This window comes from Lytechinus variegatus, chromosome 18 (assembly GCF_018143015.1).
Source record: "Lytechinus variegatus isolate NC3 chromosome 18, Lvar_3.0, whole genome shotgun sequence".
NCBI classification, from domain to species: Eukaryota; Metazoa; Echinodermata; class Echinoidea; order Temnopleuroida; family Toxopneustidae; genus Lytechinus; species Lytechinus variegatus.
The window spans coordinates 21,845,245-21,867,223 of record NC_054757.1 but is presented as its reverse complement, the minus strand read 5'-3'; the positions used below and the strand labels follow the sequence as shown (position 1 = coordinate 21,867,223).

Below are 21,979 nucleotides of genomic sequence, written 5' to 3'. Positions count from 1 at the left end.
ATACATTTTTAATTATTATTTTGAGGTTGCAATCATCAAGGAAAGATTCTTGGAAATTGCTGAAGTGATTAATGGTCATTGACTTTCAAAGACTTATTTGTTCTGAGTCCATGACGTATGATTGTAAAGTACTTGTTTGAAATGCTCCCAGCCAAGACCTTGGGCATTCACGAATGGATGTCGACGATGAACAGTAATTTGCCTGATTGATTATTACCCTTAGAATTTAATAATCTCTTTAATTTTGCGAGACTGTGACAAAATGGGTATAGGAAAGGACAGAGAAAATTTTTTATTCCTAGAAGATATTCCTTATATAGCATCTATTATTGACAAAAAATGGATTGATATGGTATTTTTCTTCTCCAACCAGTGAATGGCCGTCATATTGAGCTGGGGCCCGTTTCATAAAGAGTTACAACAGTTGCAACGTTGCCATTATGGCAACTACCATGGAAACGGGGCTCAGCAGCCAATCAATATCAAGGTTACCATAGTAGTTGCCATAATGACAAAGTTGCAACTGTCGTTATTCTTTATGAAAGGGGCCCAGATGTATACTTGAGATTATGCCTAAAAATTGAAGTCATTACTAGTTCATTGATAATCAGGCATGTATAGAACACGGATATTATAGGATCTTGACTCAAAAGTCACAGGATCCTAGAACGGTTCTGATAGGGGTTTGACCATGAACCTCCCCACAATCAGATGACATATATATTAATTCCTCGCCCCTGATGAATCAGTATAATTATTCAAAGAGCAATTTAAAAAAAAAATCAAAGTTCTTCTAAAGCTAATGATCTATTTTTTTGGTGGTAGGCCTATAAAGTCTAGACTAATAGCATTTATCAACATAAGAAAAAAACAATCTTTATTTTTCTTTCTCCCACTCTCTCTCTCTCTCACACACACACTACATGCCTTATCCCATCTCCTACCTTAAAAAAATATTTTTATCAACTTGAAATTTGTTTATCATGAAGATGTGCCCTTCCAAGTCTCCCCTTCACCACAAGGAGCGGTGACGTAATGGGTGACGTCATTAGTTGCGTCACGTTTTACCTATGAATCAAACCATCCTGTCAATTAATAATGGTCTATTGCGAAATAGACAAGAGCATGCTTATGTTCGTAAACACATCACCATGTCTAGATACTGTAAATTAAAGGTCAAGTCTACCCCAGAACAATGTTGATTTGAATAAATAGCGAAAAATCAAATTAGCATAATGCTGAAAAATTCATCAAAATCGGTTGTAAAATGAGAAAGTTATAACATTTTAAACTTTCGCTTATTTTTCACAACTCGGTGACATGCAAATGATGATGTCCCCCACTAACTATTTATTGTGTTTTTTTATTGTTTGAATTAAACAAAATTTCATTTTTTACAGATTTGACAATCAGAACCAATTTGACAGAACCTCCTTGTTTTACATCCGATTTTGATGAAATTTTCAGTGCTATGCTTGTTGGACGTTTCTCTTTATATTAAAACCAGCTTTTTGTTAGGGTGGACTTCTCCTTTAAGAATCCATTTTCCACAGACTACACTGTCTGCGATCTGATTTTGGAAAAGGAACTTGTCGTATATGTTTATTTTATATTATCCTTCAAACACGGAAAAAATACAATTTTCTAAATATACAGTAATACCACAGTTACGTTTCGTAGTTATTGGAAAACCTCATTGATCTCGTAATATACGTCACAGTAATGTTGCATTCATCGTGACTTAAAATCAATACTTAATTAATACATCTGTAAATAGTTTTTCAATTTCTATATTAATTCATATCGTGTTATCTCATTTTTACGAAGGAAGCTTAACGTGTGCCGTCTGCTTTGATATATAGGGCCTATATAATTTGATGTGTTTTTAAATTAATGCAACATGAAAGGCCATGACACTTGTTACAAAAATACGCAGGACCGAAACATTCCTAGTTAAAAATAAATCCCTGTCGTGATCAGGGGTCCGTCTCATAAGACTTGTTAAAAGGACAAATTTACAATAACAGTTATAAGCTACTGAAATTCTTCAATCTGATTGGCTGATAGTAAATTTGTTATTATGACAAGTCTTTATGAAACGGGGCCTAGGTGATAGCAGTGGTGAAATAAATTTGAATCCACCCCCTCCCCCAAGCAAGAAGCACCAATTTGTTCCCTTCTGCCTGTATGATAAACCCCTTTTGTGTGCTCAGAAAATGCGTTAAAATAGCTTTTTTTTTCATTTTTTTCTTTATTCTTAAGGCCTGGTCACACCGCCCGAGCGTTGTTGGAGCGGTCGTGGAGCGGAGAGAAAAAAATCATCACCGCTCGCTACCGTTCACCATTTTCGATTTCGATGTTTTTATTTTGTTTTCGATTTTTTCCCCAAATTTTGTGAGCGAAATTCGACCCTCTCTCCCTACCGCTCCAACAACGCTTGGGCGGTGTGACCAGGCCTTTAGTGCAGTTTCAAGACTGTGAATTATTTTAGACTATCACTCTAACATTCAATAATGCACAGGTGCAGTGACCATGATAATTATGTGATATGTATTTTATTGATTGATTCTTAAAGACAAGTCCCCCTCAACAAAAAGTTGATTTGGATAAAACGGGTAAAATCCAACAAACACAACACTGAAAACTTCATCATAATCGGATGTAGAATAAGAAAGTTATGACATTTTAAAGTTTCGCTTAATTTCACAAAACAGTTATATGCACATCCCGGTCGGTATGCAAATGTGGGAACTGATGACATCACTCACTATTTCTTTTGTATTTTATTGTATGAAATACTCTAATTTTTGTCGTCATTGTCCTTTAACAACGTTTTATTTTCCCCTGAACATGTGGAACTGCCATTGATTTAACATTTAATGGTTCAGTCAAGTTCAACTTGGTATTTATTTTCAAATCCGTAAAAATTGAAATTTTGTGTAATTCAAACAATAAGAAACAAAAGATATAGTGAGTGAGGGACATCATTGATGCTCTCATTTGCATGTGACTAAATTGTGCATAACTATGTTGTGAAAAATAAACGAAATTTCAAAATGTCATAACTTTCTTATTTTACACCCGATTTTGATGAAATTTTCAGCGTTATGCTTGTCTGACTTTCTCTATAGATTTGAATCAACATTTTTCTGAAGTGGACTTGACCTTTAATGAAATTTTGAATTCGGCCATTAATTAGATAGAGCACCATCTCTCGGTAATAAGTTGCCATTCAAACACTTCCTAAAAATAAATTTATCGCCCTTTCACACGGTTGAAAAAAAAATCGTAATTTGAATGATAATTCCAGTGAAAATAAGGCTAATGACGAATATGATGAAATATGATTTTTCGATTTTACTCAATTTAATTACTTTTTATTTGAAGCGTCAGAAAATAATTTATGAAATAATATATATTTTTACCATTTTACAGTAAAAAAATAGCACATTGTTTGAACCTGTACCTCTAACAAAAAGTTGTTTGAACTTTTTTTTTTGTATTAGTTAAAACTTTTTAAACAACTTGTTTAAAAAGTTTAAATAGTAGTTGTTAGAGTGACGGGCTTAAACAACGTGCTTGAATTTTTTTAATGTATGGGTGTTTACTTTTTTTATTGGTTTGGTATAAAATGAAATTTTTTTTTTAATGAATATTAGCCTGATGTCTGCGGAGTTTGGACACCCCTTCATATATTACACTTTTACCATTTTTATGGATGTTTACATTTTTGTTGACAGAAGAAATGTAGAAATAAATCAGTGGTGTCTTTTGTATTATCATCATTATTTCATAGTGGAAAATTGTTCCCAGGAACCCCATATTATTTAAGTTACGTTCAAAGAAAGGTGTTTTCATATCATTACTATACCCATCACTATTAAATGATTCATCATCCAAATTTTTCCAATCATTGTTTATTAATTTTCATTCATCTGTTTCCAGTTTTATTTATTTGTATTATTTATTTAAGTGTAAATTCGTCAATAAAACAAAACTGATATCATTAAAGCCCTACACAATAATATATTTTGATTTATTATGAATATATATACGGGTAGTAAGATTTTTTTGGTACCCATTCATCAGGGAGGATTTTACTTTATTGCTTGCATTTTATCGGCTGCGGACATCATTTTGCATGTACTATGTTACACGCCTACAAATGAAGAGTTTAGTTGCAAAAGGGGTTAGGTCCACTTTGGACCATTCCGAGAAAAACCATGTTTTTTATTTTCATTTATTGCAATATTCTTATGAGAAACTAGATTGTACTACCCTATCATGTGAACATAAAGTTGGGTATAAAAGAAATCTACCTGTTTTCAATTTTTTTCATATATATTTTTTAATAAGTTATTGTGGACCTAACCCCTTTTGCAAGTAAACTGAAATGAATCCAATCTCTTCATTTTTCTTTGCCACTTTCATTTATGTTTTATTTGAATTTCAAATTTTCTTTGGTATCATTAGAGTGACAAAAAATGTGGAGGTTTAGAGAAGAAAACAATAACATTTATGAAAAATGGACCTAACCCCTTTTGCAAGTGAGCTCTTCAAATGAACAATGTGTGTATTTTATGCAAAGTCTAATTCACCCAGGGACCTATCTGTAACAAATGGACACATCCGAATGTGCAGTTATGCAGCATCCCATCATGCATTGCGCATTTGTTTACATCGCGTCGGATCGGTTCAAATAAAAGGAGGTCAAAGCAAAGTCGGGCGGGTCACGTCGACGTAGGCGGTCGCAGCGGATGCGCATCGCAGGTATTACGCGCTCTTATGGGAAGTAAAGCATTATGACGTAACAATGAGCTGCGAAGCCAATTAACTAATAATTGGTGACGTCATAATAGCAAGAAAAAATCCTATAGGTCATGTAGGTTGAGTTGTTGCATTTTTATGACATAATTAGGGAAGTTGCCATGCATGCAGTGTATTTTGATGGGAGGGGGCGTCATTTTTTAAGTATTTTTTTTTAATTGAATCATCGTATAGAACTACATGACGTATGTTTGTCTATTCTTCTTCCTTATACCTCTCCCCCCCTTCTTTTCCACTTTCGTCCCTATTCCCACCTGCTTGTAAAAGGTGTTCTTTTTTTTTTTGGGGGGGGGCTCACTCACGTCTTTTGATAAAAACCTTCAGTCCTAAGACTTCCATTTAAAAAAACAAACATGCTGTTGATGGTTTTTATATAAGTAGTTTATTCATTTACCATTCGCCTAATTTGATACCGGATGACATGTTTGTATCAGTTTCGGCTTAGAATAAATATTTACTTGACTAATAAGTGATGTTAGCACAATTATTATAGACGTATGGAATAGACTAAAGGCGCGGGGAGAGGGGGTCCGAATCAAGACAGCCCACCAAGTCCTTCTCCATCCGCATTCATGACATTCATCACACGAGGACTACACTGTTAGAGAGAGAAAGGAAATATTTTACGTACAGAAACAAAATAGAGAATCATTCTGTATAAATTCATATAAAAAGGAAATTTCCTGCAATTTAGCATAACAATTCTATTTTAAAAAGGGGAAGGGAAACTTTTATCGTGTTAATTACTGGAAATGGTGAAGGTTTCATACACCAAATACTGGTTTTCTGTGACTTCACACAATGTATTGATACGAGCAAAGCGAGAGAGCAAAAAATGTTATTAAGTAATTCTGATCACGAATTCTCTTATCCGAATTACCGAAGGGCCACATAAATAATCCATCTTCCTGATATACCAAAATGGGTTCTAATGCAGAAAGGATGAGGTGGGGTGGGGTAACGTCGCCCTTATTATAGTAACCTCAAAGTTCATGATGTAAATGATTTGCCTTGGATTAGAACTTTTTTTTAAGGGGGGGGGGCAGGGTTCCATTTCATGACTGCTGAAACTTCCTAGTTCAAGTCCAGTATAAACAACACGGGTCGTTAACCGAATGATTTAACCAATCCCAAACATTGCTTACATCTCTAGCGAAACAATAAGTCCAATAGCTGAATAAATCAACAATGAAAATTATGGAGCATATTTCATAGCACCTGGCGTATCCAGGAGGGGGGGGGGAACCAGCCTGTGCCCCATCTTTCGAGGTCCAATTAAAATTCATAATGTGAAAATGCGGTTAAAACAGAAGTGTACCCCCCTTCTTTTGAAAGTGAAGACCTTTTTTTTGCTTGACAAATTTTCCTCGGGGAAAATGTGCCCCCTGCCCTTTTTGGAAGTGTGGACGTCCTTCGGATGGGGTGATTTGTTCGTTTTTATTTTTAGAGTGTATACCGTTCCTCAGGAATCGGATCTAAAATTATGAAATTAATGAAAAACTGAAATACAAATTCATTTGATGAAAATTGATATCGTTGCTACATTAGGAATATCGGGCGACCTCCATTTGTGATTCTCAGTCAACCCAGCGGATGAAAAACCCGGGATGAAAAAGAAGAAGAAAAGACATGAAAAAGGAAGAGCAGGTGAACATATAATGTTGTCCTTATTTTCCCAGTTATTTTCTTTTTAGATATGCACATGTGGGTCTTATTGTGGTCCTCTCAAAATTAGAAGCATTGTATGAAATTAATTATTTCTGATTCTGTATCATTGCTTCAGAATTATAATACGCCCGGCAGTTCGTTTTAGCACAGACAATATCAGCAATTCGAATTACCCTTTTTAGCATGTACACTACCACAGCATCTCTCAGAAATATTTACACTTCGCACATGCACATCCACTGCGAATCTGAGTTTGCTGGATTTGAGTTGCGACGACCGGAAAATAGAAGGATAACAATCGACAAAAATCTAGCGAATAGGAGGCCATCCATTCGGAATTATATTCTTAGTAGAAGCTAGAAGCCTTTGAATTTGGCTATGGCGGACGGGAAGTCTTCTACGACGGAGAGGTTTGTAAAAAGTAAGTAATCAAAACTATATAGACAAATCGATCTAAGCAGCCGCCATGTTTACTATGCCTGACTACGGAGTTAAATGTAAATTGTATTGGTTAGATCGGCCCGGCCCATTTCCATTGCCAGGTCAATCAGCTAGAGCTAGCTGTGTTGTGTGTAAGATAACATTCGACCCGATGGATGATGATATGACTTTTTAAATGAATGTTTCAATTTCCATGCACTAGTACCTGACCTTTATTATGTATTATTCTTTTGTTCTAAAGACTTTAGTGAACAAAAGTTGCTGTCGCGATTGGAGAATTCAGAAAGATAATTTTGATGACAATAATAATAATGGCAACTTTTGTAAAATTCGAGCACAGCCCTTGTGCTGTGGCTCACTGGCTGACATGTCAGTGAATATGCAGATTGCGAGACCAGATTGTAGTGTATGATGAATGATAAAAGATACGGGTCATACACAAAGCCCAGGAAAAATAAATCATGTTCAGTTTAATGTTTTGAATTTTGGTTAGCATTTTTCCTGTTAAGGTTTAGGTGTTACGTCAATTAACTGACGTGCAAATGCATTACTTCGCAATCTGCAATTTTTTTAATACTGTTGCACCAGCACCACCACTCGCCCTGATCTAACGTTTAATGGTTCTAACAGTGGGAGATCATTTGCAATGTTGAAAATTTTCTTGTGACATCTGATATTAATCTTGGTACATTGTACATGTTGATCTTGCCTAAAGCTGAGTAATACCCTGAATGTAATGTTGCAACTTATGCAAGGTTTAAAAGATCTAGAGAAAAGAAGAGCAAGGAGTTTAGCACATTAAAATTGCACTGTATTGTATGATCCAAATTTTAGCCGCCATTTTTGTTGGCAACGGTGTGAGATGCCCCCACTTAATAATCAATGTTTTCCAAGCTGTCCGCTCAAGTTACCAATTTTTTATTTTTTGGTATCTACTATCATAACTATCAGAAGTGGTTATTTCTGTCTAATTGTGATACCTCGACAACTACATCCCTATTCCCTGCCTTAATGCCTTCAATCTGTATCAGTTCATGGAATAACCTGACGGGATCACTTGTATCTGCACGTAATCTTGCCGCTTCAAATACTGGCTGGGATAATCTCTGGCAAAGCAAACGAATGTGAATAATTCTATGTACCATGACATCCATGGCTGACACTTCATTTGCTCCCGAGTCTTGGATTTATTTTTATAGAAGATACAGGGTTAGGGTTATGCTAGGTTTGGGCACTCATTCTATGAACAAGGTTATGATAAAACCTTGTTCTCTGTTACTCCTCCCTGTGTGGTGAAATAAGGTTGGCAATGTTTGGCTTATATTCTCTTTTTCTTTCGGACAAATGCTTGATTTTTTGACACTGTCAGGTTCCATTAGAGCTATTCATCATATAATTTGGCTCTTAAGTAAATTTGATTCTTTAAAATATTTTTTCTGAATTAAAAATAGAGAATGAAAAATTACAATTGTCTTGCCATATTACTCTCCACCAATAGAGGGCGTACACAAAAATATTCCAAAAAATTCAAGTTTTTGAGCGCTGTGGTGAATACAAAAATTACCCCCAGGTTACTAATAAAAAATAAATTAAAAGTGTATGGCAATTAGTATTTCTGGTCACAAAAGTGATATTTTAGTTTTTTTTTAAATTATGTGCTGTGTACAGCATTGGCATACTATAGTCCTACCTGTAGATTCCCCACAGCCACAGGCAGGATGGTAATGAACCCTTGGGTGGGTTTGGGGTTAGGTTTAGGATAGGGAATAGTGTTAATTCCAGGGGTGAAGTTGGTCATGTGCATCTGAGCAATCGTCGCAGGAGCAGATGTCATGATGGAGCCCATCCACGCAGGCATGCATCATTTGCTAGTTTGTGAATTGATAATCACAATTTATGACTTCATTGATGTGACGATCGAAAGGCCTACAGGATTACCTCACTCCTGTATACCAGGTGATGATGAGGGTGTGACAGGATAATTGGCTTAATATGTTATACCGTATTCATACTGATGGCGAAGTGGAGTTACTCCGGAGTAACTCCGGGTTGAGTTGATCCGCTTGTACTGCGGACTGACTTTAAACCCCCTGTCATATTGGCAAGCACCGCAGCGGTGTATCCGCAGTCGTTGCCATGGTTTCCAAGTGAGTTCGCGCCTTATGTGTGGCGAGATCACAGCGATAAGCGCATACCGGATTTCCGGTGTGGAGTAACTCCGTTTGTAACCCTCTTCTCGAAGTGGGTTGAGTACTCCGCTTTGAATCTGGATCGAACTAATCTCAGAATTTTCATATTGCCCTCCAAAGTGGAGTAACGCCTCCTGGACTCCGGACTAACTCCACTTCGGCTCTCACTATGAAAGGGGTATTAGATCATGCACCTTCCACATAAATTTGATTAAGAAAAACAAGTATGATCTTTCCAAAGTTTTAGTACTGCCAAGTTTTACTCAGCTTAGATAGATATAACTGCTGAATACAGCTGACATTTGAACCCCAGCTCTCTTTAACTAGACACGTATATGTGAGAGCTTTTTATTCTGTCAGTACGTACACGTATACTATTTGAAGAGTGCATTTATGTTGAAATCAAAGGATGGGACTCACAATTGTAGTAGATCTACATGTATACTAAAGGGTCTGGTGATGATATTGGTTTATTTCCAATTGGTCTAATGCTAATTCATCTACCGGTTATTACCAACTCGTGAACTATCATTTGGTCTATCAATTCGTCCACTAGCCACATGGTCTAATTGCCATTTCGTCCACTCACCATTTCGTCTGATATTCAGTTGGTCCAATAGCCATATTATTCGTCCATAAACCATTTTGTCTAATTGGATCAGTGTTAATTTGGCGAAATGAATGAAAGGAAAATGGGTATTACATGTAGACCAACTGGTTGTTAGACATAATTGTCATACATGAACTGGTGATTAGACAAAGTGATTATTGGACCAAATGGTTATTGGACCAAGTGGTTGTTAGACGAAATGCTGATGGACTGAATGGCATGATTATAGACTAAATGAAGGTACATTGTACATGTAGACGATGTGATGAGTCGATGAGTTGGTAATAGACGAATCAGCAGTTTACCATGATATTGATGATATTTCGGTTTAATTCAATTTTATTCAATTTAATTCACTTCAGTTCAATTCGGTTCAATTTAATTCAATTTAATCGTCCCCCTTTATTAATTCTATCACATTGGGTGGAACCCATGCCCAATTTATTTCTATCTGCTTAGCCCCCTACCTCTACTGTTCCCCATGTTTAAATCAATCCCTCACTTGTTCTCTTCATTCACCTTGTAGTATCAAGGAAATCACATGTTATACCTTTTTTGTGATCCCAAATAATTTTAACAGTAAATCATTTGTATAAAACTCGTAAGTTTTCTTTTTGAAGAAGACATAAAATGGGTAAATCATCGCAAAATTTTATTACTCACCTAAGGCTACATGTAAGCTAATGACAGTGGTGTTATAAAAAATAAAACAATACCTTTCAATCACACACACTCTCTCTCTTGCTTTCTCTGGCAGCTGGCCGCTCAACAGGTTCAACAATAAAAAGAAATTAATTTTGCAAGTTGCGACTATTGTTCAACATTCTCAAGTAGGGAAACCCCCAACCCCAACAATAGGACTTTGTTGTCTTGTTGATAATTTTGTTTGGTATATTTTTGGCTATGTATCGATATTGAAAATTTTATTTCCAGAGCAAAACTCTAATTTATTATTAATAAGAATAGTGTTTTGATAGTAGCGCTGCTTTTTACCATTGCATGGGTAATTGGGAGCAATGTTGAGACAAATCAACGTTAAATTAAGTAATGTTTCTTACAGAATGGGGCAATTATAGGCCTAACTGTTTATCATAAGTTGCACATAACGTTATGCAGAACAGGGGCCCGTCTTACAAAGAGTTGCGATTGATCTGATCGATCGCAACTATGGAAAATGAGTAATGTCTTCTAAAATACATGTTTGTTCAAAATAATTACTAAAAATGATGTAGGCCTACACTGTATACCATACATTATCTGTTTTCTTGACAATTCAGTATGCTTCTTGTTTTTAAAGGACATCAAAAAAATTTCTAAAAGAAAAGATTTTGACATTGTTGGGTTTCCATATTCAATTAGTTCAAGCATGGAGCTAACAGAGTTAATAGCTCTATTAGTTCAAGCACTGTGACATCATTTCACTTCATCATCTTTCATTTGGGGCCTAAAATCAGACCCAACTGTGCTTGCATGACTTTTAGGCAAAAATTTTAACACTTGGGAATTATGCGTTCACCTATTGATGAGCTAGTCATGAACTATTTTTTTAAGTAGTACTCATGAATAGTTGTGAACTAGTCATGATCTATATGTAGTTGTAGTTTAGTCACGAAATTGTCATGATATGCGTGCCACTCGTGCTGTGGCAGGACTTGGCCCGACAATGTTGTGCACTGTTCACAGATAGTTCACATCTACATGTATTGTCCACTAAAATTTTTTTTGCCAAAATATGAAAAATTCTCTTAAAGGTTGTAACACCACTTCAAGCATTAATCTTTACTGTACTACTGTATTTTTTTGTGGTTGGACTCGACCAACTGACCCTACATGTACATGTATGTAACCCTTTGATCGTTTTTTTAAATCCACAACCAAAACATTTCATAACAATGCACTTTATAAACTGAATCCTTCAAAATACCTAAAAAATATAGCTTCTGAAGCTTTGAAAATACAGTGCCGTGGTGTAGCTGTTCTGACTCTCGCCTTGTAATCAGAGGGTCGTGTGTTCGAATCCCACCATGGCCTAGCGCCCTTTGGCAAGGCATCAATCCACACTTTGCCACTCTTACCCAGGTGCTAATTGGGTACCGGTAGGAAACAACCGTCATTGTGTTTGGTTTAGCAAGTTTGCACCTGACAGGCTGCTTGGAATGCTATGAATCCAATGACCGGGTAATAATAATTGTGAAGCGCTTTGAACAGTCGTAGATTGATAAAGCGCATAAATGCCAATTATTATTATAGTACAATATACATGTAGCTGACCTAAAATATATTTTATTTCATTGGATCATTTTGAATGTGCATGGTAACCCCCCAAAAAAAATGTCTACAAAATGTATTAATGAAAAAAGGTAATATTTTGCCCCATTTACAAGTATAGTTTAGAATCTACAGTGTTATCTTGTTTAGATATAGACGTAGAGACTTAACTTGTTATGGATATGGTTAAGTTTGGTATTTATTAAACAATAAAAGTAGAAAATAATGATTATGTACATGTACTCTGTACACATACTGATGCGATGGTGATGTTCTAATTATTGACTACTGAGATAGTTATCTATAGTAGATGTAAACGTTTCACTGTTGAAATTAAAGATATGCATTCATGAACTGATATTTTCTTCTTTGCACACTCTCTTTAGAATATTGTCTCCCTTGAATTATTGAAATTGAAATGTAAAAGTAGGTTTTCAGATTATGATTTTGATTGAAATGATGGAGGAGGGTAAGAGCTCAAGTTGACAAGTACTTGTTGATGGTTGATGAAACAATTCCTATCAGAAGATATATAATGATAATAATAATAGCTGGATTTATAAAGCGCTTTTTGCCAGAGGATAGAAAGCGCTGCTATCATTACCCCGGCTTAAGCTCAAGCTACCATCACCGGCATGAGTTTCATAGATTCCCGAATAATGAAATTTGCATATCACTATCTTATATTGTCATTTGAATTTGCAGTGCCAATTTTGATAATGCATTGAATCACCAGAGTAGATTGGTGAAATTTTTTTTTGGTCGATGCACATCAAATTTTTACACGTATTTAAAACAGTGGTTTGTGTAAAAATTGCCTTTTTTGTAGGAAGTGATTTTATTGAAGAACTTTCAGTTTGCAAGAAAATTAGAAACTAGCAGACATGCTACATAGTACATACATTGTACATATGAAAGAGGAAAGGAGTACAAAAAGCAACAAGATATCATGGCAGACAGGTGCCCTTTGCCGTCAAACAAGGAATGCACTTTTTCGATTAAACCCTCATCTAATTCGACAGACAATCTTAGTGCCTAATTTTCTAGATTATGCATTGAAAAGGTCTCACTGTGCAAGGATACACACATTCGCCATTTCCTCCTGTACAAATTATTCTGACATTTACCTGTTTTGTGTGTGCATGCGGTAGCCCTATCTACGGGGCGGCGGGCGTGCGACATGTGGAGTCTGCTATGGAAATCTGCCGCTTATTGCTTTTCTCTCTTGCACAGGAAGCCTGTGGGCATTTTGGACAAGTCTTCATTCTCCCCCCTCATGTAGTGCCTAGCATGTCCACAATTAGAGCTCATGTTATATACCAGCCCCCATGGGAATGTATTTTGAAATTCATGCCCCCCCTAATAAAATAGACAGTGTACAGTTCATTTGGGTTGTGTCATTGTGTGTGTTTGGGTGTGTGTGTGTTTATAGTGCAGGGGGTAATACATGTACATGTAATATGATATCAGTCTTGTAGCTTGATAATGAGCCAATCATTGACTGTGTATAACATCGATCATAGTGTATGGAACGTACTATATGATTATGAGATACCACATGCAAGTGTACCTTTGAAAAGGTCAAACTTATTTTGTTAGATGTGCTAACCTTCAAAATGTTTTTTCTTCTCTCTTTTTGACTATTTTAATTGATTTGAAATATATCTTGTTTGAGATGACATAGAATTTGATAGATATATAAATTTTTTATTAAACTGGATTATAACAAAGTTGGATATCAGGTTGAACAGATATTTCTAAATTTTATTTTCATTTTACTGTATGAAATGTACATGTATGTACATATTGTAAACGAACATGAACAAGTATGTGTACCGTCCTACATATGTACTGTACATGATGTCATCATGTACATGTACACAGATTGCAAAGACTATAAAAGTGGAGCAGTACATGTAGATATTGAGAATGTATACATGTGCTTTGAAGAATGCAGAAGAGAAAGGGGGAGGGGCAGGAGCTTTTAACAGACGTATTAGGGGGCTTTCACAATTGCTCCAGCGATCGATCGTTTGTGATCATGTTGCACAGCATTGTAACGGTTGTAAGCAGTCGCACCAACACTTTTGAAAGGGGCTTAAGATAATCAAAGTGAGCACATTGCCGATTGATTTTAAAGTCTGATTTCATTACGGCTGAAATGGAGGGAAACAGAAAAGGAGAGACAGAGGAAAAGGAGGACGGATAAGGCGAGAATGTTGATAAAAATAATCAAATGAGCCACATATGTTGCAGATTGATTTTAAAGTCTAATCAGCTTCAACTCTATCATCGGCTGCCCTAGTTTGCTTTCTCCATCGAGCTTGCATTAGCAGCATCAGTACGGCTTGCCTGTATAGAGTGTGAATATGATGAGTGAACGAGGGAGAAATGATGTAGCCACACCTGTAGATGCCGACTCTATTCAACACTTGTCCGTTTATTGAGTGCATTAGATTGCATGTATTTGGTAGCTTCTCTTAAGTCGTTTCATGCGCTTCAACTCATATGCATACATTGTAGTTGCGACCGTGCTTCGCATAACGCAATTACCTGTCCTCCTCAATGTCCGGGTCCACCTCGCCCTCTGATTTTTTTCACATGTTCACCCTGACTGCATTTGAACAAATTTGTATTTCTGCAATAAGACATGTTCATATATTTATTTAGTAACGTCTGTCTGGTGTGTGCCAAGAAAAGGAGTCGACCAGGGGAGCGTTTCATGAAAGGATTTTATCCGACAAGTCCTGTTTTATCCGACAATTACCATAGTAACAGTACCTCTCAGCCAATCAGAATCGGGGAAAGTTGTCAGGTCTGACAACTTGTCGGACATAAATGTTGATGAAACGCTCCCCTGCTCAGAAATTGAGATGCACAATTTGCATACAATACGCTTTGCAACCTGATTCCACTCCACACTCATCAATATTTTCTCCATATTAAATAAGTAGAACTGCATTTTAGTACAGAGAATCAAGATGTATGGATTTCCATCAAGATGCGATTGCAATATATTGTGATGAATTTGATTCACATTAAAAAATATTACATTTGTTCCTTTTTATCTGTGTTTAGACAAGAATGAAACTGTTGGCAATAGCAATCATTTTGTGATGCAAATATTGGTTAAACCTTTATTTATTTCCACTCTGCTAATCCTACAATGTGATAAGGATTGAACGCGATTTAACCTGATATGGATTTAAAAAAAACCCACCTTGATTATACTAGATTTTGATTAATGATAAAAAAAATATTTGTAAAGATACACAATTTGGATATAGTATTGTTGCAATCACCCAAATACCTCTATAATTAACTTACATGTAGATCCCCACACTGGCCACATTACCGACTTCGTTCTAGTGAAAACACTACAATTTTACACATTCCTTGAGTTGTTTCAAAGGGGGGGGGAAGCTAGTTGTGATTTTTGCGGTCCCAATTACAAATTATGGAATAGTTTATCTTCGATCATGTACTTCTGTTGAATTGTTTAAAAGACATTTGAAAACATACTTATTTTTGTGGTAGTATGAAATATTAATATTGGATAGCAATTAGTATAAAGCCCATAGAGCAATTTAATTGATTATGCGCAATATAAGTACCAATTTATTTGTAGTATTATTATCAAAATAATCTTTTGTTGGAGCAGAATGAAATAACAACATGCATGTACATGTATGAAAATGATATTTACCCAAGTTTTCTGTGACTAAAGCTCACAAGAATTATTTACCTGCATGTTTTTGTCTCACCTGCGAAGCAAAGTGAGACTATAGGCGCCGCTTTTCCGACGGCGACGGCGGCGGCGACGGCGGCGGCGGCGGCGGCGGCGGCGGCGGCGGCGTCAACATCAAATCTTAACCTGAGGTTAAGTTTTTGAAATGATGTCATAACTTAGAAAGTATATGGACCTAGTTAATAAAACTTGGCCATAAGGTTAATCAAGTATTACTGAACATCCTATCAGAGTTTCATGTCACATGACCAAGGTCAAAGGTCATTTAGGGTCAATGAACTTAGACCATGTTGGAGGAATCAACATCGAAATCTTAACCTGAGGTTAAGTTTTTGAAATGTCATCATAACTTAGAAAATATATGGACCTAGTTCATGAAACTTGGACATAAGGTTAATCAAGTATCATTGAACATCCTGCATGAGTTTCACGTCACATGACCAAGGTCAAAGGTCATTTAGGGTCAATGAACTTTGGCCGAATTGGGGATATCTGTTGAATTCCCATCATAACTTTGAAAGTTTATGGATCTGATTCATGAAACTTGGACATAATAGTAATCAAGCATCACTGAAAATTTTGTGCAAGTTTCAGGTCTCATGATTAAGGTCAAAGGTCATTTCGGGTCAATGAACTTTGGCCGAATTGGGGGTATCTGTTGAATTACCATCATAACTTTGAAAGTTTATTGGTCTAGTTCATTAAACTTGGACATTAGAGTAATCAAGTATCACTGAACATCCTGTGCGCGTTTCAGGTCACATGACCAAGGTCAAAGGTCAATGAACTTTGGCCGAATTGGGTGTATCTGTTGAATTACCATCATAACTTTGAAAGTTTATGGATCTGATTCATGAAACTTGTACATAAGAGTAATCAAGTATCACTGAACATCCTGTGCGAGTTTCAGGTCACATGATCAAGGTCAAAGGTCATGTAAGGTCAATGAACTTTGGCCATGTTGGGGTTTTTGTTGAATAACCATCATATCTCTGTAAGTTTATTGGTCTAGTTCATAAAAAAGGGAAATAAGAGTAACCATGTATCACTGAACATCTTGTGCGAGTTAGAGTAGTATTCAAAGTGAGCACTGCTGCTATATTGAACCGCGTGATGCAGGTGAGACGGCCAGAGGCATTCCACTTGTTATAAGCATACATCATGATCATATATGCATCATCAGCTGACCTGGAAAGTTGTGATCTATTATGTTTTGTGGTTCACATTTAAACAGCATAATGTATGCACAGTATTTTCAAGCATTCTCAATGCATGTAGGTTTGTATTGTATTGTAAATGAAATGGAAGAGATACATGTTATGAAAATGCAGCTCAGTTTTAGACTCTGATCCCGTACAGTGCAGGTTCTGCTCCCAATGTACATGTACATTGTACACATAATGTAGTGCCCTCATAGCTTTGCACACTAAATACAGGTTGGGTAAATCAATTCAGAGCGCAAATTAATCATCATCAAGCGTACAAACTTGTCTGCAGTAGCCGCTCATTGGATGTCATGTTTGGGAGAGGGAGTGTGTGTGTGTGGGCCCGACGTGCTAAATGCTGCTAACATAGACCATGTCGTAGAGCTAATAATTCAGCTTATACTGCTGCCAGGCTTCGACTGGCTGGCTGGGGAGCTTGTGAGCCTTGTCGGTGTAGGAAACTTTGACTGTTGACACGGACGTCCAACTCACTGCTGACATTTGCATGCTATCAATTTCGGCGCTGCAAATGAAACTGCAGGTAATAAATGCAGGCAAGCCAGCTCACATTGATCGCGAGTGAGCTGAGGATGCAGAAAGATGCTGCGGCGCTCAGACATTGCACATGCATGTTTGATCTGCATGTTTAGCACTATAGATTCTATTGATTGGGGTAGATAAACTTGCGCCCTACTCTTATTTTCTCACACCCCCTCCCCCAATAAGTCAGTTTCTTTTTGTTGACTGTGTCCAGTAGGCAGTTAAAGAAAATGCTTGTGTCCCTATACAAATGATGCATTCAAGTATACAAACACTTTAGGCAGAGATGCTGAATGTTCTATTTAAGTCTGTAAACCTTTTGTGATCATTGATTCATTTATTGACTTCTCTGTACATTTAGAAGGAAAGGTTTCGCTATATTGTTGCTACAAGCTTTGTCTGTAATCCTCTTTGGCACCTGTTCCCTGGAATTCATTATTGTTTGATGATGAATACATTTATGGAACCTGTTTTTTTTTTAACATAAATTTGAGATGTAAAAATAGTTTGAATTACCAATTCAAAAAAATCCAGTAGGAAACCTTTGAGAACAGAAATAAATACATGTAACATGGTTCCATTTTGTTTTGTATTGTTTTCCAATCCTAAAAAAAGTTGAATAGTAGACCCCTTTCCCATTTATAATTATCCCCTCGACCCTGTGTAGGCATAAGTACATACTGCAAAATTGTACAGAAGGATGTAATATTTCAACTATTATTTCTGCAGCTTTGACAAAAGGGCTTCTTGATTGTAACCATAATAGATAATGGTAGTGACTATTCCACGTGTTCTAAGAGAAGTCAGACTTGGTTTCTCATTATAATGAGAATTAAAAAAAAAGTAATTAAAAACAAAGGTCAAATTTTATGATGAAATACCAATTAAATTTTGAAACTGACATACAGGTTTACATGTGTAGGGGAGAGTGGGGGTAATTGAGGCAATGGGGTAAGTACATACTGTAGGCCTAAGGCCCCCAGTCAGTTTTTAGCTAACTGTGCAAGTACATAACTTGAGCTTGAAAATGTCTCATAGCCCAATGCACATGGTCAGGAGGACAAACGTAGCAGCAAAATCAAAATTTTGAAAGTTGCATCGCCTCTCTAGAGAGGCGAGTACTGTATCTCCCCAGTAATGTGTATTAAATTTTATCTTTACTTTTATAATGCATTATAATTACAGTACATGCCAGTGAAATTCATAATTTTCCCTCTTTTTTTTCTGACTGGAAACCTATGAACTTTACGTACATGTACCCGATAGGGCGATTGAGGCCCCCTGTATTAAAAAAACCATAGTGAATACTATGGTTACATGTGGTGAAACAGTAAAATTCAGTGTAGGCATCTCCACTCTTACTTATACAGGTACACACTAAAATTTCGATTTCAGGTAAAAACATGTAGAAATGTAATAATATATATGTAACTGACAGTTGAAAATACAATCAGAAAATATTTTTTTTTTATAATATTGGGTAGGATAAACAAATAAATCTTAAATGGGGCCCTTGGGGAAAATAATTAAATATCAGTCTGTGATATCAGTCAGAAACAATTTTTTTTTGGCAAGCATCAGGCAAGATTACCTGTGTATTGACAAGAACTGACTATAATTCAATCATGGATGTCTATTTTCTGTAGACCTGGTTATAAACGTGTATTAAATATACATACTGTACATTGGATTCGAATACATACATGTACCATATGATGTAGGCCTAATGTGGAGATATTGCTTAATTTGGCGTAAACAAGCGCTCTTGATATATGCAGAAAGCTTGATTAAAAAAATTGTACAGTATGTATATGAAGCAGTCTTAAAAGAGACTATCATCCTTGACTTGAATGCCAAAAGTGGCTGGTTGCCTGTGGCATGGCTGCAGTGACCTTTCTTTCCCTCTCACATAATATTCGCCAGAGTTGAGTGCTTTTCCAGTTTTTAAGTTGGGCATAAGTCTCTCCCCGGTTCAAGAGATGCCTTTTAGGCTGCATGCATGCATACATGCTGCTACTGCGGTACCTCCCCGACTCGCCCGCAATCCTGCATAATTTCAGAAGGCATTTGAGGATGGAGGATAACCAACGGTATTGATTTGAACATTCTTGACGTTGAGCCTATTCCCCTATCGAACTTGCTTTAATGATTCATGTCTTGTTAAAATGAAATAATAATGAACAAGGTACAACTGGCTGACTGCACAATGCAGAAATGGAGATATTAAGTGTATTAGAGTGATAAACATGCATGGTTCATGCAGGTGCACTGTATACAGTACATGTTGAATGCAGAATACATAGACTGTATGCTACACATGCCCATTCACATAGTGATACATTGACATGTAGCTCAGAAAATATATCGTCCTACACTACTTGTACACCTACAGTATGCATATACATATAGAAGCAGAGATGCACACATACATGTACAGTTTTTATACATGAGAGTTGCATTATAAAGTGTACAGTGTAACGAATGGTACATGTACATGTATGTAGAGTTTATATTGCAGGAGGCCTGCTGGGAGCTTATTAACGTTAATCCCTGCAATATGAAACAAATAATGCTAATGTCGAGAGAGGAGAGTGCTCCTAAAAGAAAAGAGCCTCATCAAAATAATCAAATTGATTAGCAAATAAGGGAGAGCAAAGAGAGTTCATTTTCATTGATTAGTCTCTCATCCAGACAGAAGGTTAATTATAATTGGCTCGATATCAGCAGAAGATGTAAACCCACTGGTTTCCAATTTGTTTTGGCGTGTCCACATGGCATTTAGGCCTGCCAACTACTCCTTTTTAAAAGGAGTTACTCCTTTTTTGGAAATTTTTGATATCCATTATATCATAGGGAAAGAAAATTCCCCCTTTTTTGTCCATATATTATGTACAGTCATCTATGGGAAATATGCTGTGACTCCTATTTTGTAAATGAATCACTCCTATTTTGTATGTTTACAGGTTGGTAGGCCTGGGCATTGTGGATCTTTTTAAATAGTAAATTCATGGCTAATTCAATAGGAATGTTGGGATGATAAAGCTTAACACAAGAGAGAGAGAAGGAGAGAGTGAGAGATCCTGGGAGTTCATTTCCATTAACTAGTCTCTTATCCAGACTGAAGGATTATCACAATTGGCTCAATATCATCAGAAGATGTAAACTCACTGCTTTCCATGCTGTTTCAGGCAGCTTACATATTAAGGTTCTTTCCTTTGTGTCTATTTGTTGGAATTTCCTGAACACAATAGTCCTGCAAATGATTAGTCTCTCATTCAGACTGAATGTCGGGCTTGATATCATCATAAGATGTAAACAAACTGGTCCCAAATTGGTTTTGCAATTCACACGTTATCGTGTACTATCTTTCTATAAAAAATCCATGTCTAATTCAATCGGAATATGGGAATGTGATCGGTAAACAACAGATAGCAAAGGGATTGGCTCAACATCTTCTCAAGATATACACTCAGATGTGAGTGTTTACGTCTGCGACCGACGTTTAACGGCGCCATCCCGAAAGACGTGACCCAGGGCTTGAACCTCTGTTCCATGTCATAAATTTACAACTTTGTACATGTAGTTTGGATTACAGGTGCATGTCGGTTATCCCTCTTCCTACTGATTAGCCTAATATCCAGACTGAAGGTCATTTTTAAATGGCTTCAGATAATACCAACTGGTTTCCAAGCTGATGTAGACATTCATGTTCTTATTTTCTGAAATTTATAAAAAATAATAATTTTACTAAATGACATAAAGGCATACAGTATGAGAATTTATCAGCATGGGTAGTTAATAGTTCTTGCCCAGTTGACTGGGATTTGGCCGGTCCATGAGACAAAAAGCCTGTGAGTCCGAACATAATCAAGCCCGTCCCATGAGTTCGTCAATGCTTTGATTTTTCTTTCTAGTTTACTTTATAAGAGCTATTATTCTCAAATAAGGCTATCGTGGACCTTGGTTATTAAAAATGTCAATGCATACATGTAGGTAATGGTACTTTTAAAAAGGAAAGTGATAAGCCATAAGTGACCCTTCAGTCTTGTAGAATTTCAGTGAAGTGATAAGACCATAATTGAAAAAAAAACTTCACAGAATAGGCATTGGTGTACTTTGTTTATACATGTACATATATTGTGAAAGATGATGATTCATTACCAAGGGAGAGAAAGGCAGAAAGTAAAATTTTGTTAATTTAGATAATTCAGTTGATTGTTTTCCTTATGTAGAGTGTACATGTACCTGTAGGCCTTTGGAATGGTGAAAAGACATTTGCTCCTGTGACAGTTGCTCCGGGCTTGATTTCGTCTTAAGATGTAGGCTTATGGTTACGGTTGCAATAGGGTTTTATGTTGGGTTTAGGGTAGGGTATATAGTTTTAATCCCAGGGTTGAAGTTGGTCATTTGATTATTGTGTGGAATTTAGAGTGGAGCAGTTGTCGCTGGAGCAAATGGTATGGAACCATTGGAAGTGCCATAG

At 36.5% G+C, this 21,979-nt stretch overlaps 1 protein-coding gene across 15 annotated transcripts in view; it reads left to right on the top strand.

Annotated features, from left to right (window-relative positions):
* Positions 1–6,705: 6,705 nt before the first annotated feature.
* Positions 6,706–21,979, top strand: part of LOC121431943 (serine/threonine-protein phosphatase 2B catalytic subunit alpha isoform-like) — a 116,463-nt gene continuing 101,189 nt past the window's right edge. For all 15 annotated transcript variants that reach the window (XM_041629738.1, XM_041629737.1, XM_041629736.1 and 12 more), the window contains exon 1: positions 6,706–6,916. In XM_041629738.1, coding sequence (XP_041485672.1) covers positions 6,874–6,916 — 43 coding nt within the window. In that variant the 5' untranslated portion in view covers positions 6,706–6,873. The remainder of the gene's footprint in view (positions 6,917–21,979) is intronic.